General features: G+C 42.0%; 1 protein-coding gene across 1 annotated transcript in view; it reads left to right on the forward strand.

Annotated features, from left to right (window-relative positions):
- Positions 1 to 26,681, forward strand: part of ZNF804A (zinc finger protein 804A) — a 45,889-nt gene that overhangs the window by 18,461 nt on the left and 747 nt on the right. Inside the window, exons 4-5 of the mRNA XM_009575624.1 lie at positions 21,163 to 21,293; positions 23,669 to 26,681. The exon at positions 23,669 to 26,681 is cut by the window's right edge and continues 13 nt beyond it. Of these exons, the coding sequence (XP_009573919.1) occupies positions 21,163 to 21,293; positions 23,669 to 26,681 (3,144 nt within the window). The remainder of the gene's footprint in view (positions 1 to 21,162; positions 21,294 to 23,668) is intronic.

The following is a 26,681-nucleotide window of genomic DNA, read 5'->3' on the forward strand; positions in this document are numbered from 1 at the left end:
GTGGTGGTTGCTTTCCCTCAAGTGACGATTCCTGCTCAGCCTGCACGCTGCGAGCAGCAGGACATCGGGACCTCTACCGAGCCAGGGGTTCACTGTCGGTACATCTAAGGAAAAGCTGCACGCCTTCAGCAGGCGACTAGCGCTGTCGTTTCTTTAGGCGGACTAGTGCTACTCTAGAAACTATAATTACTGTTGTTCCGCATATTTTAACTGCAGTTCAGTAGCAGCTTACACAGAAATGTCTTCAAACTCCTAAACCGCTCTAGAAGCGTTCAGAAAAGTCTAAAATAGGAACTCAAGTTTTTCTTCTTTTTTCCACGTGCAGTTGATGCAGTCTGGGAACAATTTAGCTGCAGAGCCTCTTCTGTGTCTGTGGTTTGCTTTTTGGGGTTGAGCTGCCGTGGTTAGCTGGTTGGCTTTTGTTTTGGTTTGGTTTTTAATTAGTGCTACGACTACAGCTGTCCAGTAAAGGTCTGAGGACTCCCTAATTTAAACTTCCCCCCACCCTCACACTGCAAATGAATGAAATAAGAAAGACTTGAATAGGGGCTCTGAGAGCGTCTGTGGGGACAGGTCAGGCGAATCTGTTTTGACTTCTGTTGGCAGGCAGGCAGTAGCCCTCGTTTAAGAAGATTTCAGAGTCAGTGGAAAGGACAGCTAGAAATGCCCCCCTGCCTTCACTCCTGTTTGTATTTTGGATTCAGCTGAGCCTCTTCCTTCATCTCAAGGATACCATACACTGTTACTCCAGTAATACCTCCTACTTTCTCACTGTGCTTTCACCTGTGCTTGTTCGTGACAAACCTGAATTACTCTGTAAGGGACCTTTCAATTTCTTCCGAAGTCTCCTTGTGTGGCAGAAGAGTAGTGGTTCAATATCAAATGATGAACGTGTTGATGTCTTTTGGTTGAATGATTTATTTTATTTTTTTAAGACATTTGATTTGCAGAAGACAATATAAATACAGTCTATGTGACTGTGTGTCCCTCTTGCAGGCACCCTTCCCTTTCCTTGAATTGTCTGTTCCAACAGCACGTTGCACCTTTTCGTAAATTAGAACCGACAAGAGACCCATGGTATATTGTAATATAAATAATATTAATTCACGTTCATTCGTGATTAATGCTACTACTTTTAAATGCCCGGCGTCTCTGATATGGCTTCCTGATGTTGTCCTGATATGCAGTCTTGATATACCTAATGATGCCAAGAGAGAACACAGAAAGTTACCTGTGCACCTGTAACCCACCTTCCCTTTTCTAGCACAGAAATTCAAGAAAATTTAAAAAAAAGAAAAAAAAATCTATTAAATTAAACCCTCCACCTTCTTTAATGCTGATTTTTATTTATTTTTAACCACCTTTTTGTATAGGTTTCTCTAGCTATTAAGTGCTTGCTTGCACTTCTGGTTCACATCTGGTACAGGTTCTCATGGTATTACATGATTTATAACTACAGAGAGATATATCTGCCTACGCATTGCTTGTAACGAGAGCTAGAAACAAAGCAAGAGGCTCTCAGCGATAGCATGGAAGAGAAGGGTTACAACAGTACCAGAGGTAAGGGATCATTATCGCAGACTCCCTTAAGGATCAGGTCTTCTCCTCCTCACCTCTGTGCATCTTGCTCCCCTGCTATTATTGTTGTCCCTCTCCTGGCTGCAAGAAAAGCAGCTGTCCCCCTGGCCAAGGGGGCTTTCCTGGAGGCACGCTGGTTACAGTGAGCATTGCAAGAGCGGGGCACTTGTTTAAGGATGCTTAAGGTTGTCAGTAGTCTTTGTCTCATGGACAAAAGGTGTGGTATGAGACATTGCTGTCAGTAGGTATGATAAAAAATGGAAGGCTATATTGATTTGAAAATGAACTCACAAATGGGGCAAATTAGAAAAAAGTAAAATAAGTGAATGAAGCATTAAGTTAACCTGAATGGTTCTCTTTTTCTTCTGTTTTGTGAGACAGAGGATGCTGCCACACCTCTCCTTCTGTCTCGTCTCTCTTTGCAATCCCAGCAGGAGACTTTTCTTCTATGCCATCTCAAGACTCATTTCTTGCTTAACAAATCTTTCTTTTTTTCTTTGTTTGGATGTGAGTACAACACATGCTGCTGATGTGGGTTACTTCATTTTCTTCCCTCATTTCTGCCCGCAGTTACGTGATTTGCATTTCTAAGGAATACCCCAATTAGTATATTTTTTTGGCATCAGCCTACTATATAAGGTTGCTTAAAAGTTATGTGTTGTGTAATGAGAAATATATTAAAAATACCATCTAAGATAAATTATCTTCGTGAGCGTTACATGCTCACTGAATACGAACACGTTTGACTCCTAACCTGTCTCACACCTGCTTTGCCTACAAAGGCTGTAACCTCTTCATTGAGCACTTGGTGTTTGCTTTGCACTTTGGAAGCTCTAGTCTAGTTATGCCTTAGTGGCCAACACTGCCAACATCTTCGAATGGCCAGACCCAATATAACTGAGTTCAACTCGGATCTCAAGAGCAAAGAAGGTTTCTGAGGGGCAGGCAGAATCACTGGGGGATTAACAGCTAAAAAAAAAATACTCTACAGTGAATATTTGCAAGGAGATTTTTGTGTTCAGATGCTTAGAAGTAGGTCAGGCCTGAAGCAGATGTCCATCCACCCCTTGCCAAAATTCCTGCAAGGCATATGCTATACCCAAGCCTATTTTAGGATCCTTTTTCTTTTTTTCTTAACTTAAAAAAAAAAATCAGAGTGAGGAGGAGTGGCTGTCCAAGCAAAGCTCTCATAACAGCTGAGCAATAGGATTTGCAATGGTGAGAGCTGGGCAGCCTTAAAATGGTAGGTGTTGAATAACCTCACCTCTGATGATGAGGCGGGGGGGGTTACTTTACTTAAATAATGGCAGTCTTAAATGGTAGCTACTCTTTTCTCTTTTCCAAACGACTCTGCGGGTAGCAGATTTTCTTTTCAAGCGCTGTTCGGGTATCTTGCTTTGGCTCCGTACACCTGCCTGGCTGTGAACAAAGGGAAGCTAGAATAGCTAATGACTCATCTCTCTGCCTTGATTAACAGGAAGATCAACAAGGCAAAAATAATGTCATATCATTTTCCTTAAGCAGTAGTGAGGAGAAAAGATTGTGTCTTAAAAAGTGCTGGAATTGGAAGCTTTTTATTCCCTTAAAGGGGATTTAAGATGAAACTCAAGGTTTATGTCCCCATTTGAGTACAGCTTCTCTACCTGCTCATCGTACAATGGAGATTCACCACTACAAAGGGGCTTCTGTGCCTTCCTCTGTGGGTATGCTCGGGGAGGTTTGACTCCTTTGCAAGTCCCTCGAGTTACCATCTGAACTGGAGATATTTCATCTGTAATTTATTGTTAAATAGGCGACTGAGAGTAAGAGGGTTCAAGCAGTGTACATATCTTTCCTTGGTCCGCTGCAGAGGGCGAGCGACTCTGCAGGTGAAGCCAACCCAGTTCTTCATGGTTCTGATTTATTTTGAAGTGAAAGGGAAAAAAAGCAGAAGCGGTTTCTAAGCTCGGTTAACTCTTGGGGCGAGCCTCGCACAAACAAGTTAGTGCTCTGCGTGCGGTGCAGGGTCTGAATTAAGTGGGGAGTCGGAGCGAGGGCAACGAGGGCAGCCGGTGAGCTCAGGGAGGGAGCGATGCCTGCCTGCCCTGGCGCGTATTGAGGGGAGAGCTCCTCTTCCCGCGGGAAGCGGCTGCAGGCATGCAGGAGTCTGCTCGGCTCTCTGCGGCGGCAGGCGCCCTGAATATGTGCCTTTCACTCCCCGGGCAGGGATCGCCTGTAGCTGGAGGGTGTAAAGTGGTATGGTGTGCCCTCCTGAGCGCTTCATATCAAGCACTCATTCATGCGTGTGCGCTTTGGAAAATAAAAAATAAATAAAATAAAATACACGGTGTTCATAATGAAAATCTAAAATACTAGTCGCTTCTGGGAGCACAGATGATTTCTGCAAAGTAAACTGCCTGGTATGCTGCTAAGGAAAATATTTTCTTGTACATTTGTAAATGCTGTCACTGACAATAAAATTGCTTGAAATATAAAATAATGGTAGTGTGTTGCCTACCATAACAGAAACTGTAAAAGGTTTTGGCCTTTAGTACGCTTTAATGGGTGCTCTACAGAGGAACTGACACTTCTGTTTATTAACTTGTAATTGTCCAAAATAAATTCTGCTTTTTCCTTCCCAGTAGATTGAAGCCTAGTATATGTTAATTGTGCTGGCTCTTCTCCTGGCCTGACACCTTGACAGCTCGTGTCAGCTTTTAAAAGTTATTCCCTTATGAAAACTGTACCTCTGCTGGTTATTCTCCCATAACAGCCTTGCCACTCATCTCTTTTAATTCTGACATCCAAGTTTATGCTTAGTGTTGCCCGCTGACAGGAGAGCGTTCTCTAATGACTAGCAGTGGGTCAGCGCTACCAGTTTCGGAGAGAACGCAAAAAAATTAAATCCAGCATTTCAGTTTGCAAGTGTACGCCTGGGGCTCTTGCTTTACTAAGGCTCAGGTATTTGCTCTTCATTAAAGAAATGAGGTTGTACAGTAAACTGATTTATTAGCTATACCACCCAGTGCTCTCATCTCATCAAATCTCACACTGTGCAGGACTAGAGCATCTCATAATTTCTAAAAAAAGACCGCTAATTAACATTTATGTGCTACAGGACATGATGGTACTTCAACGAGTGGCACTTTTTCCTTTGAGTCGGTATTGGAGCAGTATAATTGTGTTGCCGGAGTTGCTGCCTTCGAGATATAAAACCGAGACCTTGACCACCACGATAATTGAAGTTCCCAGACTGCTTTCTTAGGAGCAAGGGTGGTAACTCCAGCCGTGCACTGGCCAAAATCCAGGCAGGTAATTAGATTCTGTTACATTAGTACCCCCTGCAGCTTCAGCTGATAATAGCGGCTTCTTCTCTTCCCATCCGCGCCGTTCGGTGTAATTGGTGTGCACCGTCAGACTGCTGCCGCCGTCTAAGTCAAGAGCGGTTGTGTTTCATTGATGAACGACGTGGTACTCCTCAACCCCAGCACCTGGGAAAGAATAAAAAGCAATTGTTACACTGTAGAATTCATTGCTGTCTGAAAGATAGGTTTTGGGTAAGAAAAAATACTACTCCCTGTATTTGAGTACTTGGGTCACCAAAAATCACTTTCTGCATTTGGGTTACATGTCAGCAGATGAACGGTGCAATTACCCCAGCACTAATTAGGTCACATTGAAGAGAACGCAAGTTAAAGGCAACGCTTTTGCTTCCACTTGCTGAAAGTGCGGTAGCAGAATATTACTTGGGAGAATTTGATGTGTTTTGGTGTGGGTTTTTTTTTCTGATGACTACTCTGATGTGCTCTAGAATCTAAGTTTTTCTCCCTCTGACCTGGAAGATGGGGAACACACAGTAACTGGGAGAGGCCAATAAACTGTTCCTCTTCAGGTTGTTGACTTTGAAGTATAATAACCTCTCTTAAGATGGTGTAATTAACGGTTTCACTACGTTCAGGATCTTCAAGAGTGAAAGGCAAAACTATCAACATCGGCAATAATTAGAGTTTCATTTTCATGTTCCAGTTGGGCTGAGCCTGGAAGACCAAGCTGCCAACTCTTGTCTCCCCAAAGAGCAGGGACTAGAAAGACCAGTTCTTAGAAAATACGATTGTCACCCCAGGTTCTCCCATTACCTTTAGGATTAAGAATGAGAAAATGGAAGACATTTCCATCATAAACCCAATTCAGAGGGCCATTATGAAAGACCAGAAATAGTTGAGGAGCTGTACAAGAGGAAGGATCAACTAATTTAAATGTGAATGGACATTAAAAGTAACACGACTTAGTCTTTCCTAAATTTTACATCCCATTGGCCATTTATTTGCTGCTGGTGGATAGAGTTAAGCTCTTTGTAACGTGTCAACGGCTGGAGAATTCCTCCAGAGTGGAGGTGGGAGAGGCAGTGCTTTCCCTGGCACTAAGCAGAAATCTGGACGCAGATTGCAGATGTGCGGCATACAGGACGCCAGCTGGTGCTTGAGGGTCAGTAGAAATTTCAAACAGAATGATTTATTGTTAGTGGTACTGCCCCAGGCAGAAGTGAGAGTTCGCAGCATCAAAGTGACGTGTACTCTTTGTAGGCACACGAGACTTTAACACAACATCTGTTAAAAGAGGAAAGCAAGTCGAAGCTGTGCTAATGTATCTGCTGGTAAGGATGCGAGACTGCTACCTATAATCATATCAGAACTCTTTATTGCCTTTTGGAAAACACCAGATCTGGTTTCACTAGTGAGAAGTACTGGGAACTTTCTTTGCTTAAATGTGCATGCCTTTGATGAGTAGACCCACCTTGTGCTTGTGTGAGGTGCAGCTGTGTATAGCAGTGTCTCAGGGAAGGCTTTGAATTTCTAGTGGGAAGCTAAGTATCCAAATTTAGGTTTTCAGTGATTTTGTTCTTACACTTCACCATCATTTACCCATTGAACAAAAGCTTGAAGTTTTAATACTGCAAAATACCGATATTTTAATACAAGAGGTGCTTAAAATTGTGCAAAATTACTTAAGTGGTCCTTATATTTTCTTCTTAGTGTCAGTTTTTCAGTGCAATCATTAGTATACATTTTGGAAGGCTATCAGTATAAAAGATGGTTGTCTTTCACAAAGACGGCCATTTGCAGTTTTTCACCTAGGATCTGATCACCCTTCTTAAATTTTAGAGAAAAAAAAGTGCTAAAACCCTAGCATAAGATGTTAGTTCAAGGCATAGCTACATTCAGTTTATGCAGTAAAGTGCTATACACTAATAAGGTTTGATGAGAACAGAAAACACTCTGTAACTTATAACCAACTCACTAAAACTAAGTAGCTATTACTTTAGTTCGATCTTCAGTGATCTTTTAGCAACTTAGTTCTGTTAATACAAATTGCTCTAATTTGGGCAGTGGGATCAAGAAGGAGTTTTAGTTGTCTGCTAGCAGCTTACCCAGGGACCTGATTCCTCAAAATTTGGGAAGATCCAACCGAGTCCAGATGCAGGTTTTCGTGCACAAACCGAGCTCTGGCGCTGCCTTCGCAGGACAGTGAAATGGCAAATGGAAAACGGAAATAAGTGGAATGTTTGTCTGCTGCCTCATCTGAAGAAGTGTTTTGCATGATGAAACTGTGAACCATTCTCCTGCCTTATGTTAGCAATGATCTATGACTTTGCTGATCTATAGCTAATCGTCACTCGTAAGCGTCTCTGTGCCTCTGTAACAAGACAAAACAACATGAAATGGGTCATGCGGATTGCAGCTTCTTCTAAATATTCTCAGATCAGAAATCACATCAAGTATTAGTACTGTGCAATGTTTTTCATGGCAGCTGCTTCACACTAACTCGATTTTACAGGCAGAGTTTGAAGGACAGGCTATATGGTTGTGCAACTGGGGCTATACAATAAATCTGAGTCAGAGCCAGAAATGGTGTATGGGTCCCCTGATGGTCTTTATTTGAAGCCTATTTGGCCATGCTTTCCTTTAATTACAAATGTGCTCACTACCCGGTGTACCATGCATTCATGTGCTGATGTAGCCTAGTTTTGTGGCACGCTGGTAAGGACAGTAGTTCTTTCAGCATATGTACTGCATAATAGCAATAATGCTGTTCTCTGCTGAATTGCATGTTTTACTGGAAGTAGAAGACCTTTTCATAGGTGTATATTTGTGTTAGAGGTAAAAGCGTAAATTTTTTTTGGAAACTTTCTAAGCTTTGGAACTTGAGAAATTTTCTGAGTCTTCTGTGCCTATGTAGTTACATCCTACACAAGCAGGCAAGAGACAGGTTTTGGGGATGACTATTTGATGAACGGATTCAAGACTTTCATAAAGGATGAGTCACTTTGATGCCATTAAGAGGGAGAATTCCAACAATATATCCAAGATCTGCGGAGGGAAAAAAGCGTCTCTTGTGTAAAGTTGCGTTCTTCTAACCTTCCCTAAGCATCTTCTGTGGCAATTTTGCAAAAAAAGAAGAGGATGTGGCAGGGAAAGACAAGTGTCTTACAGATTTTTTTCCTATCCCAGCCCAGAGGGCACTACAGCATACTGCTAAGAAATCTTGGAGCAGTGATGTGGGAACCTTAAGGCAGAAGTAACATTTTAAGACCAGCCTACTTTAAGGGATGTTGTGAAGGCTGAGAGCAGGTATCTCAAATATCTAGGTTTCCGTGGGAGATAACTTGTGAGGACAGTGTCATGATTTGCTTCTGTATTTTTTATAGCTACCCATAGGAGAAGAAGTCTGAACCCTAATTTGTGGAAAGGTTTTCCTCTGTTCTTCGTTAAAAGTGCCCATAAGATTTTCTAGAAGGAAAGAGATTTGTGTAGTTGACGAAATTAAAAAACAACAACTTTGGTGAATCGGAACCAGATAAATATGGTGATCACCCAGAGGGTTCTGCTGCCAAATTAAAGACCAACAAAAATACCTGTTTAAACTGAATAGTGTAAATCTTGTGCAAAAGTAGAGAACCTGGTCTGTAAATACTTACTAATTATGGAGTGCTCTAGCAATGCTTGTGTAGTGCTTGAGGATGGTAAGAGGTTTGTTTGCAGGGCTGGGAGTTCTCAGCGTAAGATTATTTGTTCTGGTCTTTGTAAGAAGAGTGCAAGGGTTTCGTAGCTCTCACCGGTAGTTCTTAGTTGCAGAGTACTTTTGTTTGTTTCTCTGAGTTTGCTGTAGGGAAGGAGAGTAAGGCACTTTTTTTTTTAACTTCCCTCAACATACAGTTATGTTGACCTTGAGATGATAAAGCTTCTGCTCTTATTTTCCGTTTTCTGTGGCAATGTTTTATCCAGCAATACCTTCACGTTGAGTATAGACATTTTAAATCTATCTTCTGCTGAGATATAAGAAGGTTCACCTAGTTAATTGCCCCTGTTGTTTATGTGTCAGATAGATAGCTTTTTATGGGCTTCTTTTTCTTCTTTTCATCAAAGCTTGAGCATATAGCAGTTAGATTTCAGAGTTCAGCGCTGTAGGTCATGCTCTGTGCTGTCTTCCTCGTGCGATGCTCACCTGTTAATCAGAACCTGTATTGTGAGAGCAGATGTATTTCTATCCTGGCTGTTGTTATCGGAAAGAAAAGGTAAAAAAGGATATTGTCAATTTTCCTTGGGAACTGCTTTCTGCCTTTAAGAATGTGGACTGAGATTTGGGTACATTTCCATTCGGTAATGAGCTTTACGTTATTAGTTAATTATTGTTTTTATTAATTTCCTAGTGATTCTTAATCAAGGGCAAATTATCTCCTGAAAGGTTCCTATCTGATTGAGGCAGGGGAATATTGCCGTGAGTTGCTTCTGGGTTACATTAGAGCGGGAAGCTGGACCTGCTGTACCGGTCATCGGCTCTGTCGCGTGTTCAGCCAGTTCTCGGGGCTGGGCTACCCCACCAAACACCTTCTGCAGTGACGTGGGCGAAAGAAACACACCTGACGTGCAAAGCCAAGGATTTGTTGTTAGTTCAGCTAAAGTCCTAACAGCCTACTGAAAGAATTATTATTAGGCCAATTACAATGATACTGGCACCTATAGTCCAAATTATCCAATTATAAGAGCTCGTTCCTGATAACGATACAGATACGTGTAAGCTTTCTAGTGTCTGATCCTTTTTGGTGTTACGGTCCTGCCAGGAAGGGAGGTGTGATTGCAAGTTGTCAGCACGACGAGTTCTTCATGTGGGGGAGTGTCATGTTGATATTGGTGGTTTTTTCCTCCTTTTTGCCAGGAAGAGGGTGAAGTTTGATGGTTTCTTTCTCCTCACTCTGAGGTCCGTTTGGGGTCATTTTAATGTATTTACTAACACAAATATGTGCTCCAGTGGTTCCCAATTGCATATTGTAGTGAAATTTGCTATATATAGTGTGTTTTACATATGTTGGATGCTTCTTCATTTTCTTTTTATCCCTAAACCCACTTTTATGCATATTTTAAAGTTGCATTTCTTTAGCAAGCAGTAATTGAACACCAGTGAGTTGTTTAGAGCCCTCGGACCATGGTGTCATCCCGTTCCTTCCACTTCCAAGGCCTCTGCTATGACCTTGTGCTTGTCCTTTTGGGGGTCTGTGTTACAGTCCTGGTTTCCCTCAGCAGCCTCCAAGCTGTGGTTTGCTGATAACTTAATACTTCGTTAACACAGTGTGGTGACACATACGTCCTTGCTCTACAGTTACTAATATTTCAGTCTGCAAAAGCAATCATGCAGTAGAAGACACATTAATGGAGACATGTGCTCTCACAACCACTTGCTGCCAACATCTACTACTCACGGTAACGTCGTCAAAGTTACTTTACAACACATTTCATTTGCATAGTTGAAAATGAAGGCATAAGTCAAATTACAGTATTAATTCATTTTGCCTTGCAAGATGCAGTCTTCACATTTAATAATTTTTTCTTCAATCTCGTGTTTTTCTCAGAGGAGCCTGTGTGATTAGTATTAAAGGTTGGGTTAAGGATAACAGATTTTGTCTGTGCCAGTTAGCTGTGGCTGTGAGATATGTGTCAAAATTTGCAAAGGTCCGTTCTTGTCTCAATTTTCATTGGTCAAATTTTATATATTCTTTGAAGAAGCTTATCATGGTCCTGGGATAATCTCTGGCAAGGACCAGATCCTGCTGATGAGAAGCAATTTGTGAACAGAGGCTTTGAATAGCTCGGTGATCCGATATAAAACTGATAGGAGAAAGTGATTGTGATTTAGCTCTGACATAAAGAATTAAAATAAAGAGCTCACTTTGAGGGAATTCATGTATCTCCTTCAGCCCATCAGAGCTATTAGAGTATCCTTCAAGAATTGTGGAAAATATCCTTTAGAGAACCTGACTGTAAATACTAATTCCTCATTTCAGTCATTTTGCATATTGTAGAGCCTGGAAAGATTTAAGATTTGGTAAGTTCATTTCAGCCTCCGTGGCAATGACCAAAGAGGCTGAAAACATAGACTAAAAATTTCTGTGTGCAATTTTTAACGTGCTTGTAGAAAGGGTATTGTGAACAGAACAGCAGCGTGATCCTACAGAGGACTTCAGTGCTGGAGACCCAGTGAACCATTTTGACCAAGGTGAAAAGCTGGTGGGTCACGATAGACACCAATAGGTGTTGGAGGGCACTGGAGAGAAGAGTTGCTGGATGAAGTCTCAAAGATCTCAGAGCTGCCAAGTATGTTATTCATGCAGAAAACAGCAAAACAGTCTCCAAAATGAGCAGAAGAGAGCTTTAACAGCTGAGCCATCCAAGGCTTGTGTGTTGATGGAGCCATCCATTTTGTGGCCTTATCATCTCCCACCAGAAAGTCATTCTAACGGGAAATCCAATATTCCCTCTCCAAAGATGTGTAGAGGTGACCTTTCTCGGAAGGGAGTTCTTGGTGAGGAAGTCGTTGCTCCTGTGAAATGATTTATGGAAGATGAATGCTGCTCAAACGGGGATTTTTCCGGTAGCTTAAAGCTTTGCAGATAGAGTTTAAATGGGATGTTGTGGAGCTCTCGTTATTTATGCGTGGGAAATTGTAACTGGCCGGAGAATAAAGCCGTCATCAACATTGAGCACTCAGAGGCTGGAAACACCAGGAAGCAGTGCCTCACTGAATGAATGTTTTGGTTGCAGCAGAACTGTCAAACTTGAAAATACTGTACGTGCTACGCTCAGAAGGAGTATTCTGGATGCTTAAACTCCACTGCTGGAGTGAAAGGAAGGTGGTGGATAATGCTGTGGGACCAGGGAATGGCACATGATGTCTGAAACGGTCGGTGCTGGGTTGTCCCTCCGGAGCAGCGAAGAGGAGCTGTGGCCTCTGAGGGCAGCCCCACGCTTACGGCCGCTAGTGTCTTCCCAGAAGTGTGGAGTCGAGCCCTTTTCTCTACAGCATTGCCCTTTTCTCTAACGGCACTAGGGATAACCATTTCTTGACAGAATTTAAAATGTTGCGTACGTTTTTTTGAGTTAGAATCCTAAATGGTGCAGGAGTGGGCGTGAAGGTAAAGTGATCCTCAAAGAAGTGACATGTATCGATCTTGTCTTTAATCTTTGTGACTGAAGAAGCTTCCTTAAGTGTTGCTGAAAATTTCCATGGTGAATTTAAAACCTCTGCTCTCCCTGAGCTCAGCAGGAGTTTCTCCATTGACTTCAGAGAAGTAGAATTAGGCCTACAGTCATTAAAATAAATACCTTTAGATTAGAGACTAGCGTATGTAACCACTTTCCAGATGTACAAGTGTGTGTCAGCTTTATGTTCTTTTCATTATCTGGTAAAATTAATTTGATAGGCAAGATGCTAATTCTGTATTTCTATGCTGTTTTCTTTGGTCTTGGCCTTAATATTTATGGAGTATTCAGCTGATTTTTGCTGAAGCTAACAAAAAATATCCTACAGCTTGCAATAAGATCGGGCTGTTGTTATACACGTGGTTAGTAGCTATCGCAGTGAAATATTCAGTATGCAACGCTCAGCAATTCTGCAGGCTTAAAACAATGTTTTTGCACAATGGCAAAGCTGCGGCCGTTTAGTCAACTTTAGAAAACATAGTTATCTTAAAACAAAAGCAACGAAAGTCTTAATTTATGCTCCATAACTGGTTATTTGTCAAAGTCTTGGAGCCTTGTTCAACTGTAAGCCATAATGCTATCTGAATCCCACAGCAGGGGATGCTGGAAAGGAGCAGAAGATGCACAGGCATCAGGGTGACATCAAACGAAACATGAGGCTTACTATGCTGGGAAGGGCATTAATCATCACATAATGAAGTATGTGTTTGTTTCTGGCAGATAATTTCTGCAGGAAAAGCATTAAAAAGGATAGAAAGTAAAGAAAGATTTATTTTTCCTTCTATTGCTCCAGCGTATTTCTTTTGCAGTCACCTAATCAAGAGTAGTTAGTAAGATCTTCATCAAAGATAACTAGCCTTCATGTATATTATAGGTGCAAGTGTGCAAAATATTTAATGTTCCGATTTTCTTCATGATTTTGAAAACAATCAAGTTTTCATCTGGTTTTGGTTTTCATTTTAAGCTCAAGTTTCTCTTATTTTTTCCGCATGAACTTACATAGGAAAATCTAACTGAGCTCGAGACACTTTACAAGAAAGATGCTTCATATACGAGTACGAAGTAGTCTCAAAAACTAATTCTATTTCATGATAAAATAATTTCAGTTTTTATATTGCAAAAGTAGAAAAGACCAATGTGAATTTTCAGTCGTATAAGATAATACATGTATTTAATATATATTGTAGGATCTGAATGTAAAAGCTGATTCAACAGTACTTTTCTGCAGACTACACAACTCAACTACTGCGTATTGCTCAAGTGTGCTCGTGAGCAAGTTATGGTTGGTTGTGAACATTTGCGTTACATCAATTCATTTAAAGTTAATAAAAATCTCCCGAATCATGAAGAATCTCATCTTCTCATCACCTGCCTCCCTTCAGGCCCATGACGGGCAGGTAAAACAATCCCAACCTTCCCTTCCTCTTAATTAATCCCCACTTTCTCCCCAGCCTGGGATGATGCTCGTGACAGTGCTGGAAAAAGAGCAGAGGTTCACTTCAACCGAATCTACCTACTCAGCAATATTGTGGGCTCTGAGAACTTGCTGTTTTTAAATCCTGCATATATCTATATCTGGGTGTGTTAGACTTCTTCTAATATTAAAAGACCATCAGGAAGGTGTGACTGCAATTCGTGCTAGAAATAGGAGAGGAAAAGGATTATTCACAATCTGCATGTTCCTTGTCATTTGGAGGGTTTAATATCTGATAATATAAAATATGGTTCTGTTGCAAATTTGTGGAGCTCTCAGTTTTTAAGAAAAAGGTTTAAATTTTGCAGCTTAAAGTGAGATGCATACAGCTATAGGCAGAGGCAGTTAGAAACAGCTTATGACTTGCAACAAACTGGAAGTTATTAATAAGCCAGCAATAGGTCAATGTTATTTGTTAAAGGCCTCTTAAAAGTGAGTGGCCAATGTAGTCCCTACACCGATGAAGTGAGGAGATGAGATAACTCGCTGCGTAAGACAGAAATCGTAAAAATGGCGGTTGGAAGTTGTCGCTGGCTTCCTGCTCGCCAACACAAGATCATCGAGTAAGATGAGGCTTTTTTCAGCCATGTCTTGAATTTCTGCGGGGTTGGAGGTGCCGCAGTCCCTGTAGGTAATGTGTTCTGGTCCCGCACCGCCCTCGCAGGGAAGCGTTCCCCGCCACCAGCAAGGAGTGACTCCATCTGCTGTGTAACTCCCCATCAAGCAGCTGTAGGCTGCTGTTAAAATTCCCTCCGTTCCTCTTCCGTTGCAGGAACACATCATAGCAATTATTCCATACTGGCAGCGTGAGAAAAAAATGATTGTCTGTTCATTTCTTCCTTAGCCTACTTATCCGAGTGGTTGAACTACTAATTTCATTGAGAAATCTTGACATCTCTCCTTTCTGTGGAAATAACTTGCCTTGTTTAACTTCTGCTAGGGAAGGCCTGTAGCACTAACAGGGTCAGTTCTTCTTGTATGATAGTATTTTTTTCTTGGAGCCTTAGTTTTTTCTATAGTCTTTCAAGGGGAGAAACTCTTTTTTGGTTGTTTTGTTTTGTTGTTGTTGTTTTTTTAATAATATGAAAGATACGGTCATGAGAAGAATGTAGAATTGCAGACCAAAGTGCAAGTGAAGAGATGCTGCCCTGTCGTGCTGTGTAAAGTGAAGGGTCTCCAGTTGCAGAACAGTAAAATACGTATGCCCGCACAAACCACCGAAGACAGAAGGAAAATACATGTATTTTACATCTCAGTAAGCAATGTTTTCTGCTTTAAATGGCATGTTTCATTCCCCATTTGAGTGTTTACAGGCGTTACAGGAGCTCTGATCTATTCAGTTATTATTTATAATTGATTAAGCTCAATCCTCTTTGCGAAAGGATACTAATCTGGTTTGGTGTGACGAGTGTTTATCTAATGAGTGTGTGGTTGCTCTGTTTGCCATACCATAATTCACATAAAGAAGCAATAAACCATCTCAGTTAGCAGGGAGTATATCGACAGCCGTCATGTAGTACTCGGAGAAAGGGGAATACGTGCAGCTTCTAGAATCATCACCGGCAGGTAAGAAATACTCATGTTTAGTCCCTGTATTAAGCAGTAATTAGATTTAAAAAAAAAAACAAACAAACTGAATACAAGCCAAAAAACCCCTTTATTAACAACTAAAAATATGTTTTATATCATATACCGATTTAGAGGGAAGAAACATTTAATTTGTTTTAAATAAATCCAAATGCTACCTCCACGACAGCGCTGAACTACCAACCCATGTTCCCCATGTTTAGGTAATTAGCAAATTTTTGAAAGGCAGGAGGGAGCTGCAATGGACTTCCAGCTCCTTTCCGGGTGCAGATGGAGTTACAGACAGCGCAGGGGCTGGGGAGGCTCGTGCCGGGTTTCGGGCAGACGTGTAGGACTGACTGTTGCACGTCTTCGTGGTCTCGGGCTAGCGCTGCCTCGCTGGCTGGAGGGTGGGCGGGAGCAGGCGCGTGCCTTGCTCTCCGCTCTGCGGGTTGTTCGCCAAACCGGCGCTGATGCCCGTGGCCGCAGCGTTGCAGTCTGCTCGTCCCCCTCTTCTGACGTCGGCGATTCAGCAATTTAACTCTTCATCGGTTACTGCATTTAGCTTCGCCTCCCTTTATGGTTTCAAAGTCCTTCTGCTGGTGAAGCAGCAGCTGCGTTTCCTGGTGTGTGGTATGGACATGGCAGTATGTCAGTTCTCTTAATGTAAGGTAAAGCTATAGGAATGGATTATGCGCTGGACTCTTTCATCAAAGGTTCCCGCCTTAGCTGTGACTCTGCTATATCCGATCTTTCAAAAGCAACTGACCTGAAAAGAGCTACGACAGAAATTTCAAGGTGTGACACTTGGTATTGTAGTGCTCAATATATAAAGGGCTGCAGCAACCTGCTTGTGCTATTTGGGCTGCAGCTTCGAGTATTTCATAGTTAGGGAGCAAGAAAAGGAAGTTTTATTTTGATGAGTTATTTTTAAAAGCTAACAATCACATAAATTCATGATTCAGTGACTACTGGGAATACGGTCGTTTTTCCTGATAAATAAAAACACAATAAAGCAGCAAAATTTGATGTCATGGCTGTTAAGTTCTGTAATTTTATACTTCCATTGATCAGAAAGTGAATTTATGGTCTACGTATTTTCAGCATCATAAAAGTCCATGTAATTTAATTGTTAATCTAAGGTCAAAAGGAAATTAGCATAATAATATCTGAACTGCACTGCCCTGAAATCCCCTGATAGGCATCTTTCTGACTCCTGCTATTATAAAAACTGCTCCCATTGGTTCTTGACCCTATTAAAGTTGTTCCTAGACTAGGGAGATAAACTTTGCACACGTAGTTTATGAGAGCCTCTCTGAATAAGCAGTCCTTAGATGATGCCTTTGCGCTGGTGGGGGGTGGCTGGGTTTTATGTGAAGTATTAACGCCACAGAGAGAGCCTGTATCAATCCTGATGCTTGTTATGATTTCCCCTTTGGTTTCATAAACTTCATTAAAAGTTTCACTGCTTTTCTTCAGAGTCAGTTCTGATAACATTGAATTATATGTTTCAAGGTATAAAATTATTTGAGGCTGGGGTTTCGGGGTTTTTTTCCCCCCTCCTTTTCTCACCTGTATCATAGTATTTAGGTACATTGTGTTTCACTGTTCAGCCTTTATGTGCTTTCGCTGTCCTCAGCATATTTATTAATTAATGTCTTCTCTATGTTTTGAAGACCTATTAGTTTGAAGTGCTATTGTTACAAGTGCTTAAATCTTGAGTTTAAAAAAAAAACCCAACAACCACTTTGCAAGGTGGCAGAAGGCTTGTAATACTGATGTAAGAAGTGCACTTAATGCCATAACGTGTCTTTGCTTTCAAGAGGCTGTGATCCATGGAGATCTTCAGGCACCTGGCTCCGGCAGCGGGATCTGGGCTTGTGGTTCCTATATTATAAAATGCAGGGGACAATTAGGAAACTCGGCGTGAGCTTTTTGAAAAGCGGCATGCTGAAATTAACTGTCTAATGTGGTAAACGGGGAAATGAAGACAAGGGTGAAGTCACCAGAAATGGGGTCCCGTTGGAAGTCCACTTAGGGTTTCTTTGATTTTCTTCTTCCACGGCATCTTCCCGGGGTATCTTCCACGGCAAGCCTGGGGGCACCTGAGCTGTATGCCTCTGAGTGAAATGTAGCCATACCTGAGTTTGGACCTCATGTGGTCTTCTCGTGTATAGTCTCATCCATACATAGGAGCATAGGAGCTGGTAGTCTTTCTTTTCGTCTGGACTTGCATACCTCAGCTCAGCATGATGTAATGGGTGTGCAGTAAGATTCCCGACTGAGTTTGCTAGGTGGAATAGGTGGAATATTTCTGCTTCAGACCCAGTGTTACAGTTACCTTTGTTAAAATAATCCACTTCTGCCCAAGTGAAAGCAGCCCGGTTGCAGGATCCCATTGCGAGGCTGGAGAGTCGGGGTCAGGCTTCCCGTTGCTCCGGGCTGGGGGAAGCCATTTGCAAACCGACGGTGGTCCGTGCTCTGCAGGTTCAAAGTGGCAATACGGCGTATCAGGGTAGTGATGAAGGCATGTAGTTCTCTTGAAGAAATGTCATTTAATTATTCATTGTGAGCTGTTTGTTGAACTTTGCTTGCTAGGACTTACACATTTTGAGCTGGTTCATAAGCAGAGCAAAATACAGGAGGGAATCATATATAAATACTGTATGACTGCTTGCTAATTATTTGCTTACTGATCCATGGAAACAAACAAGGATAACAGGCATTAAACTAACTATTGAAATTAGCATTAGTGAATAGCTCTGCCTCATGGAAAGGCACAAAAACGTGAAGAAAAAGATGCTTTTTAGGAATAAGGCACACTTGGTTTTTTATTACTGCCATTTACTTCGAATAACTTTGGAGGGGGCCTCATGATACTCAGAATGCATGGACTAATGGCATTTTATGTATATTTGGGTAATATATCGTTTTCATTTGCATAATACAAGCAAAACCAACAAAATACAAGTACAGGGCAGCATAGATGCAACGCTAGCAATCACTAGCATGACTAAGTGCAGTAAGGGAATGCAGGTGATGATAGTTTATCAGATGGCTAAATAAAGACAAATGGAAAATAACTACAGTATCAAGAAATGGGGACACACACTTTCTCACTTAGATGACCTTTTATGTGTAGGAAATAGTATTTTTTGGAAACTGCCCAATCAGTTCTGAAACCAACTTGCACTAGGTGCATGTTTTATGGTTTACAACTAAGAAAAGTTCCACTTATACATACGTATTTGCTGAATAAAGTCCTCAGGAGTTACCGAGGTATAATCCTTATAGACTGTTAAAGCTCTCCATGAAAAAGACTGAGATTCCAGTTGTAAGGAAAGAAACCCCACGTTGAATAACTAGTTCTTACTCTGCTAAGACCAGTTTTCTGTACAGGAAAGGGGCGGTGTATTTGAAGGAGGTCTGACAGAAGGGGGGCTCTGGAACGAGTAGCTCTCCAGAAGAGAAGAGCAGACAGTCCCACACGAAGGCTGTGCACGCAAAGCTTCTGCCAGACTCCTCTGTCTTACACGTTGACACCTATTTGTGGCAGTCAAGGGGAACAATTTAATTACTTAAAAATTGTGAACGGTTCTTCTGCACCAGATCTGGTATGTGCTAAACAGATGATGACTGCACGGGCTGAGGAGATGCTCGGATCGGTAGAATGATGTTTGCTTGGCAATGACAGGCATGAAACGCATCTTCTGTGCCTCCAAGACCACGTTAAACTTTCTTTAACAGCATTGTCGCTATTGACTGTGAGCGAGACCCTGCTCGCACCCTGAAACACGGAGTCGTGTTAACTTGAGCATTCCTGGTGGCACGGAATCCTGCTGACTTTCAGCAGTGAGAGAAGAGGGGTCACAATCTGGTTGGAATCAAATCACTAATTGTAATCATCCCAGTAATTACAGTAAAGTGCTGCTGCTGGAGAGTGATTATGGATTTGTATACACCGCAGCTTCTCCTTTTTAACCTTGTGAAAAAGCACCCTTTTATCTCTCTTTTCTTCTCTTGCTTTGTTGCATTATTCTTTCCTTGTGTATTGGAGGGGACAAAAACCTGAAGAATTACTGAGCTTTACAAAATGGAGTGAAATCCTGTCTTTAAATGGCAAGGGCTGGAGGTGGGGAGGGGAAGGAGCAAACTTCATCCCTTCTCTAGTATTCTGAGTATGCAGAGTCACCTATGAAATGAAATACTTTAGGTTGACTTCATCCCTTCTCTAGTATTCTGAGTACGCAGAAGTCACCTATGAAATGAAATACTTTAGGTTTCACAAGTGGCTGGTGGGAAGCAGGGTCAGTATCATACTATCGTTAGGAAAACAAGAATGCACAGGGGTAAGAAATGTTCTACAAAGATGCTTCACATTTCAAACCTTCTTTCTTGGAAAAAAGTTACCATACATCCAGTTTTGAGTGAATTTATAACCTTATACTGCGTTAGCACAATAAAACAAATTTTGATAACTCTATCTAGAAAATATAAATGGTAGAACTGATTACCGTTCGAATTATTTCTCTGGATCTATCAAGGATGTCTTCAAAGGAATATCCAGTTGTTTGAAAAATAATGCAAAAATTGAAAATAGAGAGTAGTACTCATTTTTCTGCAAGCGTTTGCTTTCTCAGCGTGTTTCTATGTATATGTTTGTGGTGTTAAATGGACTGCCGAGGTAGCATTAGCATCACCCAAAATGGCAAAGACAAATTCAGTGTGTAAATGAATGCTGTTATATGAGGGATATTTTTCTGTGAATAGGAAAAAAAAATCACAAAAGGGGCAAAATAAAAATTGAGAAGGAGCAGGAGAACAGTGCTTATAGAGTTCTGAAAACTGCATTACATGTGTAATGCCACCAGCGATAAGAACAGTTCTCAATACCCTTGAACAATTTGAAGTTAGAATTACTGCTTTTACAAATCCACGTGGCCCCTGTTCGTGGCCGGCTGTTAGCTCTTGGACACTAAAACGGGGGCAAGTTCCTGGGTTCTTCCCGGAATCGTGAGACGACAATCTCATAAGATGACGTCATCTAGACTGTGAGCCATACTGGGGACGCGCTGAGCAACGGAGCGATGCACCAGTGGGGTTTGGGACTTAGAGGAACGCTTGTTGCTGGCGTGAAGGATTAGGAAAGTCTCTGCGTATTGTCCTTCTGTGACATAAAGAAAACGGAATCCCCCTTTCGTGTGGAGAATCAAAGCTGTGCATTTTAATTTCCCTCAGAGAAACAGGCTGGAGGTGAAATCGAATGAGATACGGGATCGAACCTCGGTGTCTGCTTCACTGCTGCGTCAGGCAGCAGCGGGAGCAGGAAACAAGCTCCTTCACAGGGAAGATCTTCCCGTTTCAAAATACATGACTTCGCTGGCCATTACATCCCCTGGGGATCCCTGCTGGGACAGGACCCCTTGACATCTTTAGTAGTGACCTGGATGGCAGGACAGCGCGCTCTCGGGCGCTTTGCAGATGATACCACGCAGATAACGTGGCAGGGCAGGTCCGGAGGGACCGTGGTGGGCTGGGGAGAAGGGCTGACAGGGACCTCCCGCCGTTCAGCGGTGACAAATGCTATGCCCAGCATCTCTGCAGAAAAACCCGAGATCTAATACCGGCTGGGGGGTCGACAGGCTACAGAGCGGCTTTGCGGAAAAATACCTGGGGTGGTCTCATTATTTTTTATTACTATCTCAAAGAGCAGTCAGGCTGTGGGGAAGGTTTTTGGGAAGAGAGTCACGAGCAAAATTCTGGATGAGCATTGCCACATCCTACTGAGGCTGGTCTACATTAATCACAAAAGCTACAGTAAAATTTTCTAGGTTATCTCTAACCTAGCTAACCTGTTTCTAGCATCTCTAGGTATTTGGTTATTCACTTGAAATGTATAAATTTATTGAATGGGTCACTTTGGTTAGGTTCAAAAATAATTAGTGCCGTGAGTGCTTACCAGAAAGTAGCTGTCATTATAAACGTTTATCATCCCTGGTTTTTTTGTGTGCATTATATGACTATTTCTTGCAGAGACTGAAGGAACTCAAACAGAGGGAGTTTGCTCGAAACGTAGCATCTAAGTCACGAAAAGATGAAAGGAAACAGGAAAAGGCCCTTCAACGTTTGCACAAGCTAGCTGAGCTAAGGAAAGAGACAACGTGGTAAGTGCATAGCTGCTGAAACATAAAAAATACTTTAAAATAATCCCTCCACTGTTAGCTGGTGCTGTGGGATGCAGGGCTGTTGGAGTCGCTTGGCTGGAGCCCCACACACGTGTTTTTATGGCATTTTTGAAGCAGTATGTGTACAGTAATTTGCTTCACACTCTGTGCAGAAATGAATGTTTAACGTTGCTTTTTCAGTGGAGCTAAAATGACTTGTATTTTTAGTTTAAAAAAAGATGTGTTTCATATATATTTCATAAAACCAGGCACATTGGTTGAAAGCTGAGTGAACTAGGTCATGCGTTTGCAGGCTGACACTACTTCATTGATGAGGTGAGGAATACAGTCTGTCTTTCTAGGATGTAACAGATCTCTGTGGTTTAGTTTTCAAACTGCTCGCCTGGGAAAGCATCCAGAAATCTAGTTCTAAATTTCAATAACTGGATTTTTTTATATTAAAAAGAAAGTGCTCCTCCCCAGCTCAACAGAGCGTTTACCTCCCTCTGCAGAAGTGACTCCTTGCTAGTCATACGTTTTAGTATTGCATCTAGGCATACTGTTGAAATTAATCTTGAGCTTGCTAGTTGTGGCTGTATTCTCACTTAAATGTGACGCAGTTATGATGCTGACGAGCCACTGAAAATACATGTACCAACTTTTCACAGTGGAATCTTGGGGGGAAAAAGGCAAAAAAGTAGGTGCTCAAACGCAAATGTTTTCTTTTTATCCAGCCTTTGTCTCACCAGCTGAACTAACAGATAAGTCCAACCAAGTTGTCGCTCTTGTTCAGTAATAGTGTCTTTCTCCATAGTTTGGATGATGGGCAGCGTGCTGGAACAACGTCTGTCTAAGCAGGTGGATGGGACATGAATGTTGTGAGGTCTGTTTGACATGAGCAACATGATACCTAATTTTAATTTTTTTATCTTTCTATGATTACTCATGTAGAGACTCTTTCTCCTCCATCAGTGTTTTAACTGTCCAAATTTAATACTTGAGGATATTAGCTATTATTGCCCCTAAGCATACTCCAAAATCTGAATGTAGCATATTTCAGGAGAAAGAGGAACTTATTGTTTCCCTTTTTCCATGCTAGTGAAGCACAGATTTTGCGGGGTTTTGTTGTTTCTGTTTTGTTTTGTTTTGTTTTGTTTTTTTTAATATCCTCCTTCTAGTTCCTGAAGGAGAATTTATCTCTGAGCTTTATTTCTCTATTTAAGAATTGCTGTTTGCTACCACATTGCATCCTTAGAGGTGTGATATAGACAGACACACAGGATTTTTTAAACTGGCATTTTCTAGGTTGGTTTTGTAAAAGTCACCATTTATTCTGTTAAAGAAAGGATTTGTGGGGGGTGTTTAATATATATTTTAAATTTATGAAGAACTGGACAAGGCAGGAATTCTCATGAGGAATTCCTTTCTCATAAAACCTCTACCTTAATTTCTAGACCCAATAGATTAAGCTCGTCATTCTTTATCTCAGCACTTCTTGGGGTCCTAAGCGACACTTGCAAGTTTTCCCAATGACCCATCAGCTAGTATTGCTCTGCACTGTAACATAGAATAATCTGGTTAAAACAAACAACCAAAAAAATCGTTTCAACATAGGTCCATTACTCCTAATGCTGAACAGTTCCTGTGGATCCTGGAAAATTGGCAGCTTAAACAGTTTTTGGTCTTCTCTTTGCTTCCTATTAAGTCAAATAGAACAGATGGGAAGAGGACGTGAAATGAAGAACAGAAGTAGACAGTGATAAATGTTTTCTCAAGAGGGATGAATCACTTACTGCACTACTGTCAGCTGAAATACTCTCCTCAATACTGTTTTTCCATGAAAGAAATTGCTGAGATTGCAATGGTTCGGTCTGTGAACACAAATAGGGTGGGAGCTGCTGGGTGATGGCCCGTGGGCAGAGCAGCAGTCACTGGGATGATGACTAAGAGGGAAGTGGTCTATGAGGCGCTCTCTGTTTTAAATATTTTGTAGCACAAAGGCATGCAAAACCTCTGCTATTTGTACTAATAATGTTGTAACCACGATGGTCTGCTGGGAGGAGAAACAAGATTTCTAGGGAGATACTAGGCCAGACAGTATGTCTAGGAAAAGTGAACTACCTTGTAGGAATATTAGCCCTTCAGCTGGTAATGTCACATGAAGGAACTGAGGGCACAATACTTACTTACTATTATTTTTTAAACTAGTCAACTGATCTTACTATAAAAGATGACATTTTTTCATACTCTAAATCTATATATTCACAGATTCTTCCTCTTCCCTTAACAAAATCTGCTAGATACCAATGTAACACCGTGTTTCTGTCTGCAGTTCTCTGAAAGGTACTGACTCCAAGTTTTGTTTTCCTTCCTAGTGCTCCTGGAAGCGGCCCTATGTTCAAATCTACTACAGTGACTGTGCAAGATCATTGTAATGATATCCCACAAAGTGCTGCCATAGATTCTGCAAACAAACAGGATTTCAGCTGTACGTTAATGCATGATGCACAGAATTGTAAAGACGTCTCTTCTGTGGTTTCTTCCACTCCTGGAAATGCATGTAGTAGTAAATCCAACGCTAACAAGTGTGGAGATCAGGTTCAAGGAGCTCAAGGACATAGAGTTGGGTTCTCTTTTGCTTTTCCTAAGAAAGCAGCGGTCAAACTGGAGTCTTCAGCTGCCGTTTTCTATGAATATAATGACGAAACGTCTATGGAGCACGGATTTAACAGAAGAAGTAGGTTTGTTCCAGGAGCATGTAACCTTCAGTCTCCTTCAGCAGCAGAAGTAGTCCTGTGCCCTGAGGAGAAACATAACTGTTTTCACCCACTGGTGGAAAAATGCATAGACACAGCAGAAGCTCCTGAAGCTCAAGAGTCAAAAGAACTGGCCAGTGAAGAAAGCAGGGTGCTAGAGAGTCCCGTATCAACTCCTGCTGCTTCCCATTCAAAGCAACTGGTATTCTCGGACGTGGATGGCTATGGTATTGATGTAAGTGCAGCAGACTTACCGGAGCAAACGCTGCCCACGGTTGTGGAGAGTGCTCAGGTCCTGCCCCTGGACTGCAGCGGTTATGAGCTGCGGGCAAACAGGGCTCTCGTGCAGGCAGTTGTGGAGGATTGTTTATCTCCGCAGGACGTTGCAGAGGAAAATGATAAAGACAGGAACAGTGATTCATCCACAACTGAAACTGAAATTAAAAAGCTGGGGGCAGATGCATTAGTTCCATCACCATCTGAAGAAGGTGGTAGTGGAGCCCCACAAAGAAAACCGGACGTGCGCAAGAGACCTTGTGAACCCTTTGTTCCTGTTCTTAGCAAACATGGATCAAACATTCTTCAGTGGCCATCGGAAATGTTAATTTACACAAGTACAGACCCATCGATTTCTTATAGCTGTAATCCTTTATATTTTGATTTCAAGTCATCGAGAGCAAGTGACAGCCAAGAAAAGCCCAAGCATCAGCCAAACATACCTCATTTGCACCATAAAACTGAATCCAACCATAGCTTAGTCTCGGATTTTACAAATAAACCTACTTCAGAGTGTGGTGATTATGAAACAGAAATGAATAAAAATGTGTGCAACTATACAATACCCCTTATAAGTGATGTTTCTCTCATCAGAAGTTGTGATCTTGCAAAAAATCAAAATAAAGTGTCCTTGGATGAGTCATTCAGGATTAGAAAAATAGAAAAGTATCACATTTCTAAAAATCACTTACAACAAAACACTGTGATAGATGAGAAATATAACAAAGTCTGGATCAAAGAAAGCCACGAAAAATGGCTTCACAAAGGTAGAAAACGGAAAAGGAGAAGAAAATTATGTCATTGTCATCATCATCACTGTGGGGACACAACATCGGCAGAAACAGAGATGTCCTCAGTGACTGAAAAAGAAATCAGTTACAGAGATGAAAATAAATATCAGCACCTCCAAAATAATCCAGAGAAGTGCAGACGTGATGCAGGGAATATCTGGCTGGCTACAGGTGAGATACAGCAGTCGCATCAAAAACTTGGTATTGAAAATGGTCATAAGAGAGTCATGTCTGCGTCAGATCACGTACACTGGGACAGAGGCTGGTGTGACGTTTGGAGTGCGAAAAAGAGCGGCCAAAATCACGGTTGTAAATGGCCGCACAGAAAGAGCAAAGCAAGCTCTCGGAGACAGGCAAAGCAGCTGGCTCTGAGTTCCAGGAGGCACAGCTTAAGGTGCTCTAAAACTTGTTGTAGCTGGAAAGTCAGGAGGTCAAGTTGTAGCCCAGAGCATAAATGTTTAGGACGCTGCAGCGAGGAGAAGATTCCAAGTCAAAACCAGTCCATAAAGAGAGGTTACAACGTTCTGACAGAGGAACCTGAAAAATCCCACCGCAAGCGGAGACAGCATACCTATTCCTCTTCATCAGATGAAAGCGCATACGGACAGACGTTATCAGCAGAGGAACATGTAGGGCAAGCACGTACTTTAGATACACATCATGAGACAAAAGGGAAACGCAGGAGGAGGAAAACTAGAATCCATCATGTATTCCTTGACAGAAATGCAAGAAGTGAGACCTCCAGACCTCCCAAGGAAAATTCTACGTTAAATATTTTGGGGGACTTCTTGACTCAAGACAGTCTAGAGGAAACTAATACGGAACCCAAAGCTGATCATGCAAAAGATACGGATGAAACAATGCAGCTGGAGGAAAGCAAGCCATCTCTAGAAACTGATAGTTCACGCGGGCTGGAAAACGACAAGCTGACAGGCTGCACCGCGATGGAGAGCGCTCCCAGTACACTGCCTGACGTCCTCGCGGGTTCTGCTGCTTCTGTTCCTGAGCACAGTGCTCCAGCTGCTGCCGGCACGCAGGACGTTCTGCAAGACGAAAAGAAAAAAGAAAATGTCAACAGTCGTGAAAATCAAGCTCATTACAGATTTCCCCTCCCCAACAGACATTTGGAACAAGCTCCTCTTAAATCCTATCTTTGCCATTATGAATTGGCCGAGTCTCTACCGCATGAGAAAATAAATGAGGTGACCAGTGAATGGGTACAGTGTAATCCTGGCGTATTTAGCAGCCCGCCACCCTTGCCATTCAAAGAAGCACACGTAAACAGTCATACCTTTTTAACTACCGAGCAGTTAATAGCCCCCTTCACCCTGCCAGATCAGACATTGATATTCCCTGCAGATAACCACGAAAAATTCAAAGACCTCCCGTCCGAGGCCTATCAGCAGATCATGCCACAAAACATGCTGGCCAACAAGGTGAAGTTCACCTTCCCTTCCCCGGCGATCCAGCCCCCGAATTCCCCGCTGCAGCCCTTACCCTTGCAGCCACCGCTGTGTTCTACCTCCGTTACCACCATCCATCACACCGTCCTACAGCAGCACGCT

The sequence above is a fragment of the Fulmarus glacialis genome, unplaced genomic scaffold (genome assembly GCF_000690835.1).
Source record: "Fulmarus glacialis isolate BGI_N327 unplaced genomic scaffold, ASM69083v1 scaffold10414, whole genome shotgun sequence".
NCBI lineage: Eukaryota > Metazoa > Chordata > Aves > Procellariiformes > Procellariidae > Fulmarus > Fulmarus glacialis.